This window comes from Myotis daubentonii, chromosome 1 (assembly GCF_963259705.1).
Source record: "Myotis daubentonii chromosome 1, mMyoDau2.1, whole genome shotgun sequence".
In the NCBI taxonomy this organism is placed as follows: Eukaryota; Metazoa; Chordata; class Mammalia; order Chiroptera; family Vespertilionidae; genus Myotis; species Myotis daubentonii.
The window spans coordinates 156455167-156472170 of NC_081840.1; the positions used below are offsets into that span (position 1 = coordinate 156455167).

Genomic DNA, 17004 nt, shown 5'->3' on the forward strand with positions numbered 1-17004 from the left:
TGCTGCTAATCATTCACAATGAAGACAGGTGCCAACTCTCCAGATCATGTCCCTCCCTTGCCTAAGACTGCTCTGCAGTGTTCTGTTCCTCTCAGGATACAGTGCTTACCCCTGTATTTGGCAAGGCTTTGTGATATAGCTCACACCCGGCTTCAAAAGTCTCCACCTCTGCTGTGTACCTGAATGCTCCGGCCTCGAACTATGTGCGGCTCTTGGAACTCACTGTCTTTTGTCATTGGCCTTGCTCATGCTGGACTTAAAACTTAGTTTCTCCCTTCTTGACTCTTGCTTCTCCTGCAGGTCTCCCTCGTTGTTGTTTTTCTCTAGGAAGCCTTCTGGGCCCTCCCCAGCCGTGGTTTTGTGGGATTCCTCTGCACTCGCAGGCTACCCTGCCATTTCTTCAGACAGTGCCTACCACACTGTGTCCATCAGATCCCCCCACCTTGCTAGTGCCTGCAGAGAATGGCACTCGATGCCTGGTTTAAAGGAAGCTAGAGCATTGCAAGTCCAAGCTAGGATCTGAATTCAAGCCTATAGATTCCCTAATGAGCCCTTTCTGCTCTCCCAAGATATTTTCCAGTTGGTCAGAATCCCAAGTAGGCAGCTGAGATGTGGAAGATTATTCCAGTGAGGAGGAAGGGGGGCCGGAAATAAGGCTTTCCTAGGAGCCAAGCTTTGAAACCACAGGTGAAGAATAGGGGAGCTGCTGGCAGGGGTGCATGGAGCTGGGGTGCCCTCTGCAGAGGACATGTGGACATCCAGGTAAGAATATTAGATGCCAGGCTGAGTAGATGTGTCCTATAGGCAGTGGGAAATGATTTGAGCTCTTTGACCGGGGAAAAGTCATCATGAAATTTGCTTCCAGGAGCGATTAATTTGGGGATAAATCAAAGAATGACTTCAAATGAGAGATGGGAGGCTGGCTTGCATACAAGCCATGGGACAGTTGCTTTCCTTGTACAAGGATGGAGCAGATAGCCCACTTCTACTGCTATTTTGGGCCTCACAACCTATTTCCTCACCTGTAAAATGGGGTTGATAATAATGGTACCTGTCTCATAGGGTTGTTCTGAGGATTCCGCGAGATAAAACATGAAAAGTGTCCCGCTTGAGGCATGGCTGGCCCACAGAAAGGCTTCAGAGCCGCAGTTACTACCACATGAAGAGGCAGAATGGAGGGTGCTCAGGCGGCCCGGCCTGGTCTGGGTCAAAGTTCCTGCCCCAGCCTATGGCAAACCCAGACCAGAGGAGGGGAACTCAAGACTCCCTGGGAGAGAGAAAGTGAAATTCATGGCCCAATGAATGAAATGCAGTGAAAGCCAAAAGTGAAATAAATGAAAAAATGTTTGAATACTGAGAGCTGAAATGCTAACCCTTTGCGGTCTCCGTGCTCTCTTGGGTGTTAGCAGGATGTCTGAAGAAATTGCCCTTTTATTTTAAATGGTTTTGGGGTGGGTGGGTGTGTGTGTGTTTGTAGTTGCTTGTTTTGCTTTCCACTTAAAATAAGGAGTTTTCTTTTTTCAAAGATACTTTTATTCTAAATCAGGCTCTGAACAGAGGTGTCACTACCACAGGGGCCGGAAACAGATACCACACAGATGCTCAGTTGGGTTTGAAGGCTGTGCCCGGTCTCATCAGTCGGGGAAGCCGAGACAGCCTTGGCCACAGCCAGGAAAGGTGTCAGATGAGCAACCTCTTGTAAAGTCATCACCCCCAAAACTCCCGGGAAACTCACAGCGCTCTGAGACAGGAAGAAGCTGACGTCAACTTGTGTTTTGGGGACTTCGAACAAAACTCTTAGAAATGATTCTTTGCCCTTTACTTGGTATCGTGATAACTGATCTTTCAATGAGGAGATGGGCCAATTTGCTCTACAGGGCTCATTTCATGAAATAAAATAAAAAACCCCACCACTGTTGCTTTGCTTTTAAGTACATAATAACATAAATCAAACCTGTTGGGCTTCCTTCCGTCCTCCCTGGGTGTTTAGGGTGGGGGAAGGGTTCATGCCCCTCTGGGGAGGCAGCACTTGTTCAGCACCATCTGTAAATGGGGCTTCTGCACCACTTGGGGGCTTCGGGGAAAATCAAGCAGTTGGATCTTAAAGAGCTGTAAATACTCCCAGTTGAAATATTTCCATTTTCCTGTAAAGCAATTTCTTGAAAAAAAGATAGTTTCTGCACACCCTCTCTCTATGTTATTCCAAATTCAAAATTAGTGTTTGATCTTAGTCATTAACAATGACCAAATAATGCTCTCAGCTTCCTTTTTTTTTTTTTTTTTTTTGTCCCAAATGTTAGTGTAAACTTGAGGCAGTTATTGACTTAAGATGTTGGGACTTGCAGTAAGAATGACCATCTATCTATCCGTGTGTTCCATCACTCTTTATTTACTCTTGTACCTTAAATCTTGGGTTGTAATTATCTGTGCCATGTATTTCTCCCCTGCTGCCTGGTGAACTCCTGGAGACTAAGGACTGGGTTACATTCATCTCCTACTTTGTATTTGGCACATAGTAGTTGCTCAATACATACTTGCTGAATGAATGAATAAACAAAGGAATGAACAAATGACTGGAAGGTCTGACACAGGCAAGATTGTCCCCAGCCACCCTATGGCTTCCCTCTTCCACCTGTCCCACCCATCCCCGTCTGTCGGCTCTACCTTGGCAGCAATGTTTTCACTCTGAAAACCATCACAGCAGAGAAATCTCCCACCATGTTGCCTTAGAGGCACCCACCTATCCTGCCTTTGTTTTTATTGCTGAGAGTACAGAAAGCAGTGAGGCTGCTGAAGGAGGTATCTATTTTGGTCCCAAACAGAAAAGAGTGGGTGATTCCGTGGGCAGAGATGGCAATTCCTGAACATGGTGTGGTTGACTCATGCCCGGAGGTGCTCAGAATTTCCTCTGTTTTGTGGGCGTTTGGGGCAGACGTGGCCCGACTGAAGTTTCTTTGAAGCACCGTCAAATGCAAGGAAGACAACTCCAGCTGCTCTTTTTGAGGGTAGAAGGAGCACTAAAGGGGAACAGCAAGATTCAGAGAATTTAAGACTCAAGGGACTTGATGGGCCTTAAGAGACCATCCCTCTCCTACATTAAGGGACAGCTCCCCGTGGCATCAGGGTTTGGTTCCTGTAGGTACAGGCACATTAATGCACAGCCACAGAAGCAGTGGGACATACCCCAGGACATATTTACTTCAACTTTTGAAAGAGTGAAAATGAACTTCTTGTTAACACGGCACATATATCTTTGACCCTTAGCAGCAGTTTAGAACAGTGATGGCGAACCTTTTGAGCTCGGCGTGTCAGCATTTTGAAAAACCCTAACTTAACTCTGGTGCCGTGTCACATATAGAAATGTTTTGATATTTGCAACCATAGTAAAACAAAGACTTACATTTTTGATATTTATTTTATATAATTAAATGCCATTTAACAAAGAAAAATCAACCAAAAAAAATGAGTTTGCGTGTCACCTCTGACACGCGTGTCATAGGTTCGCCATCACTGGTTTAGAAGAACAGTAAAGAACGCAGGCTCTGGGGTGAGACTGCCTGGCTCACAGCCTAATTGTGTTACATTGCGCCACATATTTAACCTCTAAACCCTCAGTTTTCCAGGTGTAAAATGGGAATAACAATACGGCCTGCCTTACTTTGAGGATTAACTGAAGTAATACTATGTTTTCACACAATACCTGAAAGATAGCCTATAGAATATGAATAGTCGCTCTTGTTGTTATCATTACAGTTTAAAATATTTATTGGAACAGGCTGAGAACAAATAAGCCTGAAAGGAGAAACTACGTGTTGGTATCAGTATTTGGGCACGGCCTGCCGTAACCAGCCATCTGTTTTCCAGTTCACAGCTTCGCTCATCAGCTCACCCTTCTTTGTCACCACAGAGGATCAGGGCCTACTGGAAACTAGTCAACTTTCCATGCTCTTTAGTGTAAAGGAACCAATTGTCTTCTTTGAACTTCCTTTTAATCTTTAGAAACATGCTGCTTTTTCTTTTTCTTTCTTTCTTTCTTTCTTTCTTTCTTTCTTTCTTTCTTTCTTTCTTTCTTTCTTTTTTTCTTTCTTTCTTTCTTTCTTTCCTTCTTTTTTTTGAGGAAAAAGTACTCAACTGCTCCTAGTCTGACACCAGCCTATTCTTTCTCTGCATTTGGAATAAGGAGTGTGGGGACTCCTGGGCAAGGGAGAAAGCAGCCCAGAAAGCATGTCTGGCTAATCTGACCCTCTTCTTCCACCATGGGGTGGGCCTGCCCAGAGGCACAGGCTTCTGACCAGCACCTTACTCCTTCCCTTCATCTTTCTCCCAGCCTGGTGACCCCCTCCTATGGCACCCACACTGTGGTGCCCTAGTTTCCTCTTGTAGGCAGGATGCCTTGCACTGGGCTGCAGGCAGAGTTGCTGATCAAAAGCCCCATGAACTGGGTGGTGGGGTGTAGGTGTGAGCTGTCAGGATACTCTAGCCACCAGCATGCAGTTAGCTGGGGCTGGGTCAGGGACAACATTTGGATGTGGGGAAATAAGACCCTAGGCTTCTTAACTATTACCCAAAGGTGTCATGCAGCCTTGGTGATGCTGATCCAGGGATCTATTGTGTGAATGAAGTCTACCAGGTCCCAGTGATGTGTGTAGACAGAGGATTAAAGTGAGATACTTTTTGTATGAGCAAAAGTTTTTTCTTTAAATCAGAGAATCACTAGCCATTTAGCCTCATTTTGCTCAGCACGCACACACGTGCACACACACACACAAATGCTTATATATATGTGTATATGTGTGTGTATATAGCATAATATGCCTAAATGCATTTCCTGGTGTTTCCTTATTGAAGGCAGCAAGTCCCAGAGTAACCTTAAAACAAGTCAAATAGCCAAAAACTATCTGAGTAATCTTAGAATGGAAAATACCTAAAATATCTAGAAATAATTATATTACTCTTTTCCCCTAAATGGGTGATTTATTTGAAAGCCTTGTGGGGGGATTCAGTGATTGGCTGTTGACTCATTGGCAAACACTGTTGGCTTCCCTTGTCAGTCAAGAGAAGAATTGCTCAGCAGGTGTTTCATCCTCATTGTTCAGCCAAAAGCAGTTTGAGGGCAAGGACTATCACTTTTTTCATCTCAGTAATCCTGCTAGATGGATTTGTCATTGAGAGTCTGTGTAGAGACATGCAGGGAATATTGGACTGGAATTTAAGAGATCTAGGTTCTAGTCCTGGCTTTGCCACTTTTCTTGCTTGCCTTGTGTCATTGGTTTGTCCTGGGTACCCTTTACCTGCTGTCTTATCTAGGCTCCCAGACCTCTTAAGTTGCCCTTGCCAATTATAGTTCCCTTTCCAGGGAGGTTAACTTCTTGTATTTCATTCTCTCTGTTCAAGACAATGGGTGTTAAGCTATCAAATAATGTAATCAGATGTCTTACCTGGGGACCCTGATTTATAGGGAGGCTTTAATCCCCAAGAATTTTATTCAAAATTTCATGCATTTGCACTTTTTTTAAAGAAGACAGTTGATAGATCTCATCAAATTTTCTCAAGGATTTACCAACTTACCACTCAAAAAATAAATTAATTAAGAACCAAAAGCTAGCTGGATCGTTGCTATCACATTGTTTTTCCTGTTGAGAAATGCAGGCTGTGTACATAGGAGTGATATATGAGGTTCATCTTTATGTAGTGAGGCTTGCTGGGCCTTTTTCTCCCCCACCCCTCCCCATTTTTTATGGTACTTGGGGCAGCAGATGACTTTACCTAACCAGAACTTCCTGAAGAAATCATCAGGAAGGGTCACCAAAGAGTTTGGCAGGAGATAAGGGAGCTCTTTAAGGGTCTCTAATCTTTCCTTACCTGATAGCTGCCTAGACAAAGAATTGAACAAGAGAAAGAGGGTCTCAGGAAGTGTAGAGACCCCCAGTGACAGAGGGGCCTCAGACAGGCCATAGATTGATGCCAGGGGGATACACATTGTCAGTCCAGAGGGAAGAAACCCTAGGTTCTAAATCAGGGGTGGGCAAACTTTTTGACTCGAGGGACACAATGGGTTCTTAAACTGGACCAGAGGGCCGGAACAAAAGCATGGATGGAGTGTTTGTGTGAACTAATATAAATTCAAAGTAAACATCATTACATAAAAGGGTACGGTCTTTTTTTTTTTTTTTAGTTTTATTCATTTCAAATGGGCCGGATCCAGCCCGTGGGCCGTAGTTTGCCCACGGCTGTTCTAAATCCAAAGGGATCTGAGCCTATCACTTCCGCTTTCTGCTTCCAGAGGAAGGGAGCCTATGCCTTAGTGGAGAGGGCAGGAGTGGAGGGGCTCCTTACTCGGGGTGTTTGGCTTTTGGAAGTTCACCAAATACAGGGTGGGGCAAAAGTAAGTTTACAGTTGGGAGTACACAAAACAGTTTATTCTTGTATTATTATTTATTAATTATGGAAATTTCCATATGAACAACTGTAAACCTACTTTTGTCCAACCCTGTACAGATAAACTCATGGTTCACATTTTACCTTTTTAGTTGGTTCCCCTCACCCAGCCTCAGTCACCTTCCCACTCAAATTCTCCTTCCTTTTATGTTTCTCACTGCCACCCAAAGTTTGGAGTGGGGGAGCACACAGTGGATTAAAACCAAGAACCCACACTTATATGGTACCTGGATTCTTTTGGATTTGAAAAGGATGAAAATCGCATATCCCTAATTTCATTTTCTCGGAGGGGAAGTAAAAAGTACAGGTGGGCTGGCTGGCGTGGTTCAGCATCAATCCATGAACCAGGAGATCACGGTTTGATTCCCAGTCAGGGCACATGCCTGGGTTTCGGACTCAATCCCCAGTGTGAGGTGTGCAGGAGGTAGCCGATCAATGATTCTCTCTCATCATTGATGTTTCTATATCTTTCTCCCTCTCCCTTCCTCTCTGAAATCTTCAAAGATATATATGTTTTTTAAAATAAAAACAGGTTGGAAGGAGGCAGAGGAGAACCAGAATGAAGAGGTAGGAAGGAGCCCAGAATGTCACCCGTCCACCTTCCTGGCCGGCATGCACCCAGCCATGGCATCCCACAGGAGTGGCCAAGCTTCTATTTGAACATTTTCAGGGTGAAGGGCTTATAACTTTTTGAAGCAATCAATTGAATTAAGATACTCTTTCCTTTTCTCACAGGGAATGGCCTGGGATAAAGAGAAGAGAAATCGGTTCCCACTCATCTAAGATCTCTCCTGTGAGAAACGAGGAAATGGTTTCAGGCAAAAATTCCTTAAAGAAGCAAACTAGTAGCCGAAGGCCAACAGTGAGTGGTGTTTTTGCCTTGCCTCTTACAACTGCAACAATTACCAAGGCACTGGGACATGCTTGAGACCAGCGGAGGGAATTGGAAATAACCTACAATGAGATGTCAGCTTTGGTACTTTGACACTGAAAGGTCGCTAGGCCCAGATCCTGTTGTGTATGTCTTCATTTGGGGGAAACTTTTTTGTCCCAAAGAACCCCAGCTTGAAAATGCCTTTCAAGCAGAGCTTATTTCGCGCCCCCCGCCACACCCCCCATCAGAATTCTTTACATAGACTGGAAGGAGGCCTTGAAATCATCTCTATCAACCCTCTCATTTTACAAAGAGGTCCAGGGAAGTATACAAATTCGTCAAAAATCACATCCTTCACATGTCTTCTCTTTAGTCCTCCAACAATGTTTGTTAGGAAGTGCTTTGGCCCTCTATCAGCTCCTTGCAAAGTTCAGTTTCCCTCTAATTCTTCTATCCACTGACCTCAGGTGACATGCCCTAATCCCTAAGGGAGCTCTATTTGCAAGGTTTCTACCAGTACAGCTCATTGGGCAATGAGAGGTACAGGGAAATAACTCCAGTGGCCACCATGTTGAGGGATAGCCTGACTTAAGGGTCACTCTAGCTATTATAGGGATGACTTCAACAAGAAATTACACAGAAGTACTCAGCATACTCAAGGATTTAGCCAAAAAAGTTTTAAGAATACTTTTCTTTGAGATGAGGGGGGTCAAGTGGTGGGGCTATAGAGCTCACCCACAGTTCTTTGCTAGCATCTCTAACTGTCCATTTGTGAAGTCAATTCTTTTGTGCCTCATTTTTCTTAAATCAAAAATGGAGCATATGTACATGTGTATACAGCACTGCTTATGTAAGACATACTTTTTTGTTGTTGTTGTTAAATCTCACCTGAGGATATTTTTCCATTGATTTTTAGAAAGTGGAAGAGACAGAGAGAGAAACATCGATGTGAGAGAGACACATCAATGGATTGCCTCCCACACACATCCCAACCACGGCCAGGGTTCGAGCTTGCACAACCAAGATGCGTGCCTTTAACTGGAATTGAACCCAGGATCCTGCAGTCCACGGGCTGATGCTCTATCCACTGAGCAAAACCAGTTAGGGCAAGACAGACTATTTTTTAAAAAGTAGAAACTATTTTATGAGATACTTCCTATGCTTACCAAAACCCTGTCTCACCAAGGTATATCTTTTTTTAAAATCATTTTTCATTTATTGATTTTAGAAAGAGAGAAAAATATCAGTTTGTAATTCACTTTTTTATGCATTCATTGGTTGATTCTTGTATATGCCCCAAAACTTTGGTGTATGCAGATGATACTCTAACCCAGTGGTCGGCAAACTGCGGCTCGCGAGCCACATGTGGCTCTTTGGCCCCTTGAGTGTGGCTCTTCCACAAAATACTACGTTCGGGCGCGCACGTACAGTGCAGTTGAAACTTCATGGCCCACGCGCAGAAGTCGGTATTTTGCGGAAGAGCCACACTCAAGGGGCCAAAGAGCCACATGTGGCTCGTGAGCCGCAGTTTGCCAACCACTGCTCTAACCAATTGAGCTACACAGCCAGGGCTCACTGAGGTATACCTTGAAGATGAGCAAGGTAATAGTGGTAATAACATTTTAGGATATAGAGAAATTGAATGATTAGGTGTGAAGAGTTAAAAATTTTTTGTTTTAATGACAAATGTGAAGATGGGAAATTCCAATGTGGGCAGTAATCTTTACAAGAAGGGATAATTAGAAATATCATCTTAATGGGTTTCCGTGCTTTTTTTATTTTTATTTTTTAATCTAAGGGATAAAGATTTGTTCACAGAATTCCTAGAATGAAAGAAAGATGATCAAGGCATAGATAAACTCTCAGAATTTCCACAATTCTGAGAAAAGTGCCTCAATAATGTGCCATGGTAACATCAGGAGAATTTTCTTTTAACCACATCCCAGGACCCAGTAATATAGAGACTAAAAACATTCAAGTTGATTAATTGTAACACATACAATTTTTAAATGGTGGCTTTGGAAACTTTCAGAATGAAAATCTGCCTTATGAATCAGCTAGAAATTGCATCTGTTGACAACCTGTTTGATTTCAATTGAGACCTCTCACTCCTGATGAATAAAAAAACTTAAGACTGGGTTCTTGGAGGAAAAAGTCTGAGATGAGATTATTTGTTACCCAACCCATTTCATTCTCTTTAACCACCAAGTCCTCATTTGCCTCTGGATTGGACTATCCAGAGCCTCATGAACTACCTCTATGCACCTAATGTCTCTCCACCCTATACCAGAGACCTCTCCACAGAGCTATGACCCTGTCTCAAGGGGACAGAATAGACAGAGCACAAGGAAGAGAGACCTGGGTTTGAGCCCCAGCTCTGTTACGGCCTGTGAGACTTCTGAATTTTGGGTTCTTCTTCATCTAGTGGGTTTGTGACATCCACATTGCAAAGTCGTTATAAAGATTAAAATAAGATCTATACCAGCACATAGAAGGCACTCTATAGATGATAACTTTTCTTTCTAGTAGTCTTTTCTTGACTACCAAATGGAGTTAAAATTTTTTAACTTGTTATCTAAGGCCTTGGATCATTAATTTGACCTCATCCTACCATTCCAATCTTAATTCCCAATATCCTCACATCTCCATGCAATGCTGGGGGTTGCAGAAGACCACTTGTGGTTCTCTATGCTCTCCTGTGTCTTTGCTCATATGGTCCTCTCTGTCTGGAATCTCTACTTATGGAAATTTACTAGTCCATCAGGGCTCTTCTTGCATGCCTCCTTCACGAAGCCTTCTCTAATAGCTCCCATAGATCTTATCACATTCAAACTTTATTACTGCATTACTTTTATTATGTCTATGCCTTTTTTCCTCTTACTAGGTTATAAATCTCTTAAGGATAGAGACTGTCTGGTTTATTTTTATATTTCCTACAGTGCTGAAAATAGGAATAAGAGATATTGGATAGATTTTTGGAGAACTGAGTGAATGAAAGAGTCCTCATAATAATTCCACTTGCCCCACTGCCACCAAGACTATTCCTCAGATAAATCACCATTTGCTAGCAATAACACAAGTTTACTTGAAACTTGTTTCCCAGAAATAGGACATGTATAATTGTAAAGACTTCTCTGGTCTGGCTTGAACTGACCTCCCACTTTGTAAAGACCCTCCTGAGAGAGAAATCACATTATAAGCATTCCTAAAATCATGCCCACTTTAGCTCCAAAGTGAAGAAGTATCTACACCTGGGTCAGTTCACAGCCCAACATAACTTGGCCACTTCCCCAAACAAGCGAAAAGACTATATGCATCATTGTGTTTCACTTCTTAGCACATCTTTCTGTGGCCAGTTAGCATTGTTACATATCTAGACATTAAGGATATGAAATTATAGACTTTGCCACCTTATCTGTCTTCCTGAGTAAGCAAGAGAAATTATGAGAAAATTCACACTCAGGTAGGAAGGATGGTTTTGAGGTAGAAGTTGGTAGTTATTTCTTAAAAAAAAAAAAAAAATCCAAAAAACGTTGACAAACCCCATGTGAAAGGATGAATGAAATTCAAAACTTGCATATACATATATATATATCCTATACACATACATAGTACATGCATATACACACATAAGAACACAAGAAAAAGTGTTCTGAAAGTGAGCACACTTATATTTCCAAAATGTCTATAAAGTCGCACATATAAGAAGCTTCCTAGGTATGATTTCCTGAGGTAGTAGAGAACCAAGTATACATCCTTGAAGCCAAACTATTCTGAGATCTTAAATTACCCCAATATTTCCTATATGAGTTACTGACATCCAGGCACATTTACCTGCTCTTAGAGAGGTTTCGAGCATATTTTTAGCCATATCTTAATAGCTGGTGGGTGCAGCAGAAAACTAAATCCATTGGGAAATAAAAGAAAATTTCTTTTCAATTATCAGACCACTCTATTCATCCCAAAATTAACTGGGTAATGACAGGAGAGCCCATCATTCCTAGCTCTTTATATAGATCAGGAACAATTGGGGCATAAAATGGGTCTGCAGAGGGTTGTGAAGAACGGGTAGAGCCCAGGATTCAACCTCCTTCTCTGTACCTTCTACTTAGATGCTCTCTGTGAATCTGTGGCTGGGGAGAGGTAACATCCAATAGCCTTTCCAAGTTCCTGAGGGCACCTGTAACCCCTTACCTGTCACGCAGTCAGTTACCATGATGAATGTGAAGAATCTCCACATCAGCAAGCTTGACTTCATCTTGGCACCTAGGATAAACTGCCTACTTGGGGACAGTGAAGAGAAGATCTTTCTCTGAAGAATTCTGGGTTTCCAGTCAGCCTCTTGTTAGCATCGTGCTGGGAGGATGGAAGATGAAAGGATCAATCCATTAGGGTTGTCATCCTTGCTGGTCCATCCAGTCTCTGTGACAGTGAGGAGTGGCTCTCTATAAGCGTTAGGCTGATTTGTTCAGCCAGGAAATCGTGCCTGACATTCTCTTCTCTAGTCTCAGATAGGAAGTGGTTTTAACCAGGTGTTTTCAAGTTCAATTGCTGGGAGGTGTGGGCTGAGGTTGGTGAGAAGGATTGAGTCTTCTTCAGCTTCACCCAGAACAGGAAAGGGAGATTCCCCTGCCGTTAAAGGAAGGTGAGCAAGCACTTCTTGGCAGTGGTCTCATCTAGCACTTCATAAATTGAGGTCTTCCCCCAAACTTGCAGCTCCCTGGGGAGTCAGCAGGGGTCAGACAGATGGGGGAGCATGGCCTGTGTAAGAGGAGCCTTGACCGTAGACGGCAATTCCTAAAGCTGTGTGACCACTGATCCCTTTAAAAAGTCTAGAGCATTATGCTAAGTGAAATAAGCCAGTCAGAGAAAGATAAATACCACATGATCTCACTCATTTGTGGATTATAGAGAACAACATAGACTGATGAAAAGGGACAGACCCACAGACTGAGAAACAGCAATCAGGCTATCAATCCCCAGAAGGAAAGTAGGGGAGGGAGGGGGTAAGGGGAAGAGATCAACAGAAGGACTTGTATACATGTATATAAGCCAAACCAATGGACATGGACAACGGGGGGATGGGAGCATGTGTGTGGGGGGGGGAGGTTGGGGGTTAATGGGGGGGATGAGGACACATTTGTAATACCTTAACTAATAATTAAAAAAAGGGGGGGGGAAATAAATAAATAAAAGAGAAACATGCAAATTAAAAAAAAAAAAAAAGTCTAGTGGGCATCAGGACAGGTCTCCAAGAGTCAGGCATTTGAATAGGAAGCAGCAGATTGACCCATACTCAGAATACATTAACAATCTCCCAAGATTTATAATTGGTACCAGTCATTTTACCAGGATGTTCTGGGTTCCCAAATGTGAGTTGTTGTTTTATATTTTGCTTCCAGATTAGTCTTTCTCTTAAAGGAAAATATTAAAGGTGGGCTTTGGTTTTAAACTTTGGACTTTTTTGGCAAAATTAAATCTTGCTTCCTTGTTTAATTATCAGAGCACTATCTCCTGATTTTCATGCAATGGTTGACTATTTTTGCCATCTGGAAATTCATGTCCATTAACAATCATCTTGTTATATTAAAATACAATTTTTAAAATATTAGAAAGAAAGCAAGGATATTGACAAAAGGAAGACCACCTGGGCAAGCCTAAGCAGTTCATGGTTCCAGTACGTGTTTCTTCCACTCCTGACCTCTCAGAAAGATAGCTACCTCTGGAAAGAGCCTTGGGATTCTGCCAATGGAGTAAGAGTGGCTTCCAGATTTTCCAGTACAAGAATTTACAGAGAAAAATAGTAAACTGATCTCTTTTTCAGAGTGGGATACTTACCAAAATGTGACAAGATTACCTTTTAAGCAATCCCTAGCTATACTTATCATCCTGTAATTATAAATATCATCCTGAAACAAACTTACAGAAAAATTGGAATTTCATTACAAGTAATATCCCCTCCCCCCAAAAAAACATCTAAGAGTGTTGCCAATGTGATATTTCATCACGCTAGAACACTTTAGTGTGTATTTCCTATGAACAAGGACATTCTCCAACGTCACTATAATTAAAATCAGGAAATGACATTGATGCATCACTGCCATTGAATCTCCAGGCCAGGTTTCTCTAGTTGTCTCAATAATGTCCTTTCAAGCAAAAGGATCCTGTTCAGAACCACTTGTTGTATTTAGTTATCACGTGTCCTTCACAGGTCCTCTGTCTTTTCTTGATTTCATGACCGACCCAGCACTTTTGATGAATACAGGCAAGTTATTTTATAGCTTATCCCTCAATTTGGATTTCTTAATTGTTTCCTCATGGTTAGATTCAGGCTTTGCATCTTTGGCTGTAGTGATACTGTGTACTTGTGGCACCCTTTTATCCCATTACTGACAATGTTCACTTTGATCACTTGATTAAAGTGGTATCTCCCAGGTGCCCCACTTTAAAGTCACTGTTGTCATCTTTGTGATACCAAACTTTCAACGTATTCATTTACTTATATCTATATGGACTCATTATTTTCTATTTTATTCAGAGGGTTCTAATTTATCACTATCATTTAGTTCAATGCCTAAATTGTCTCCTGTTTGTCCACTGGAAATCCATTCAAGTTGGCTTCTGTGTCCTTTGGACATGTTCCCATCATTCTTTGAATACTTCCTTGCTTTGGGGGATAAAAATATTTTCCATGCTCATCTTGTGCTTTCTCTGTCCAATCCCTGGAATTAGCCATTATCCAAAGTTCCCTGATTCCTTTAGAGCAGTGGTTCTCAACCTTCTGGCCCTTTAAATACAGTTCCTCATGTTGTGACCCAACCATAAAATTATTTTCATTGCTACTTCATAACTGTAATGTTGTTACTGTTATGAATCATAATGTGAATATATAATATGCAGGATGGTCTTAGGCGACCCCTGTGAAAGGGTCGTTTGACCGCCAAAGGGGTCGCGACCCACAGGTTGAGAACCACTGCTTTAGAGGCAAATAATCTTTATAAGCCAAGATATGTTCATTGCTATTTGGGTGGCACTACTCCTAGGCTCTTCCCATGGAGAGTGTTAGGGATTCAATGCATGTATACACACACTCACCTTTATATCTATATTTATGTCTATATCCATCTGTACATATTGAAAACCAAAGTTCACACTGATACATCCCAATTCCAATCTAACACCACAGGGTTGAATTCTAATTTTGTCCTTTTCTCTGTTTGTAACTCCCTTCTCTGACTGTGGGAGATTTGGCTTCCATTATCCCTAGTCTATTTACTTTTTTATCAATTCCCATATATGCTATCAATATCTCACCTCTGCCACCACCCTGCTCCCCACATGGGTACCCTCTTCTCCCTGGGTAGGCTGTGAAGCCCTATTCTGAGCCAATGCCCAGACTCTGAGAGAATGGCCTCTTCACACTGATCAGGCTCCAACACCCCTTACCTGGCTAGTCCCCATGCTCCCATGGATATCCTTCTGACACTGGATGCTGAAAGCTTATGCTGGGCCATTCTCCCTGGGGACAACCTCTTCCACTTGCTTGGTTCTGACACCTTGCCACCAGCTCCGTGTGTGAACCTCCTCCAACCCACCCGACTTGGGCTCAGATAGCCCTTGAGTATCTGCCTATCTTTGTGGACTCCCTCTCATCATGGTCAGGTTCTGACTACCCCATGGGCTGCTCCCTGTGGGGGTCCCTGCTCCACTGTGCTTGGACCCTGACTTCCCATTCTAGACAGTCCCCTTATGGAGACACTTTTCTCACCATCTTGTGCTGTGATACCTCCCCGCTCTGGGCTACTAGCTGTCACTCTCCACTGTCCACCACAGTTGCCTCTCTTACTTTGTTCTGCGTGAAAGCTTTAAGACCGAATTATTCAGAAAGGGAAGGAGAAGAGGAAGGTTCGTGGCCACTATTCTAGAGTAAGGCAGTAAAAGGAAAATGAGGCCAAAACGTGGAATCCAGACAACCTTAGAGAATAAAGTCATATGTGATGAAGACACAAACAAAACCATAATGATCTCTAAGATTTTAATGTGCTTCATATTTTTTTAAACTCTAGAACATCTTGGGAATTAATATTTCTTATTAGAAAGTAATAATTACCTGAAGTTTACTAAGATCTTCAGTTTTATACCAGTTTCTTTTTTCTCTATGAAGTTAATTTTAATGATAGTTATTTATAAATATTTTGAAGATAAAAAAACAAATACTAACCAGGACACATAAGTTATACTTGGATTAAAGTAGACAGTAAAAATTAATCTCACTGATTAATCAGAGGAATTAGCAACAGGGAGGGCCACGTGCTTGGGCCTAGTTGTGCAGGAGGAAGTGGTCAGTCTAGGGCCTTAGCGGATAGATGAGGGCGATGGCAGAGTTCAATGAGACTGGGGAGGTGGTGATACAAGAAGAAGGAAGGTTAAGGAAGAGACTAGATCTTGGGAAAACCATCCTGGGGAAAGCTACATTGAAAGGACCCATAGTAACTGAGAGGGTGAATGGCAACACTCCAGTCCAGGCTATCCCTGTGGCCTGTTGGAGAAGGGGCACTTGACCTCTGGGAGGGAGCCATGCCTACATGGGCTCAGAGATCTTCCAGTGCCCTGGTTTGTCTGGAAGGAGGAAGGCAGAGAGAGGAGGAGACTGAGGGTCTCATCACCCCTGCTGGAGACCAGATGGAATTGGGCAGTTGATGCCTAAAAATGATTTGGAAGGAAGGCAGTGGGTGCAAGGCCACAGGTGGGCTGGGAGGGCAGACCTTGAACCTATCAATACCAGTAGCCCCCTTATTTTCTAGACAAAGGGTTGTGAACTGGCCTGGGGATGAGGCCTGGTCTTATGGAAATTGAACTTAGTTAGCTTCACAGGGCTCAAGGCTCTGGCCCAGGGTGGTATGTAATTTTGGCTTGTCCCAGGAGAGGGTCGAGGTCAGGCCCATTCTGGTGGAAGGCAGGTCTGGGGGCAAGGCCAGACCCCGGTCTGCGATGAGAGTGGTCTAAGGAGTGAGTTAGGAGAGAAGCTGCTATCTTAAGTAGTTACTGTTGCGGCACCTGATGGGTCTGACAGGCAGGGCCGCTGAGGCACATTTTTATGTCTGTGGAAAAAGTGACCCACACTTTATGTTCCAGGTGGAAGTGCTTCCTTTTGGACTTTTCCTCTAGGCTCGGTGCTAAACTTTCCTGTGAGCTCACTCTGCCCCGACTCCTCCCCTTCTCTCTCTCTCTCTCTCTCTCCCTCTCTCTCTCTCTATTCCATTCACTGAAAACATTGCTTCCCGTAATCGGGCAAGCCTGAGAAAGTTGCTGAAGTCCCTGTTGGTAATCTTGAAAGAGGAAAGGCTCTCCCTGCTGAGACTCTGGGTGGGGTGGGTTGGTGTTTCTTGCCGGTGGAGAGGAGGTGGGGAGTAAATGTTCAGCCTTGGGTGGGCCCGCAGCGATGGTACCAGATGAAAGTTACAAAAGTGCCTTATGGGCTGCGGATTGTTACTATCATGTTCATCATGCGATCAGGTGGCACCAGGAGAAATGGAGCCCTGGGACAGTGTGAGTCATAGCTGTGCAGGAGGGGAGACCCTGCAGGAGAGCCTGCCTAAATGATGCCTGCAGATTGAATTTCCAGAGTCTTATGAGGAGAAGTTATCCATTGTCATGTGTCCAGGCCTTGCTCAGGAAGCCCTGTATTCAGG

At 43.2% G+C, this 17004-nt stretch overlaps 1 protein-coding gene across 1 annotated transcript in view; it reads right to left on the reverse strand.

The window, feature by feature from the left end:
- The window catches only part of IL2RA (interleukin 2 receptor subunit alpha), a 55123-nt gene extending 43246 nt beyond the window's left edge, over positions 1–11877 (reverse strand). Inside the window, exon 1 of the mRNA XM_059663556.1 lies at positions 11507–11877. Coding sequence (XP_059519539.1) covers positions 11507–11570 — 64 coding nt within the window. The 5' untranslated portion in view covers positions 11571–11877. The remainder of the gene's footprint in view (positions 1–11506) is intronic.
- Between the last annotated feature and the right edge of the window lie 5127 nt (positions 11878–17004).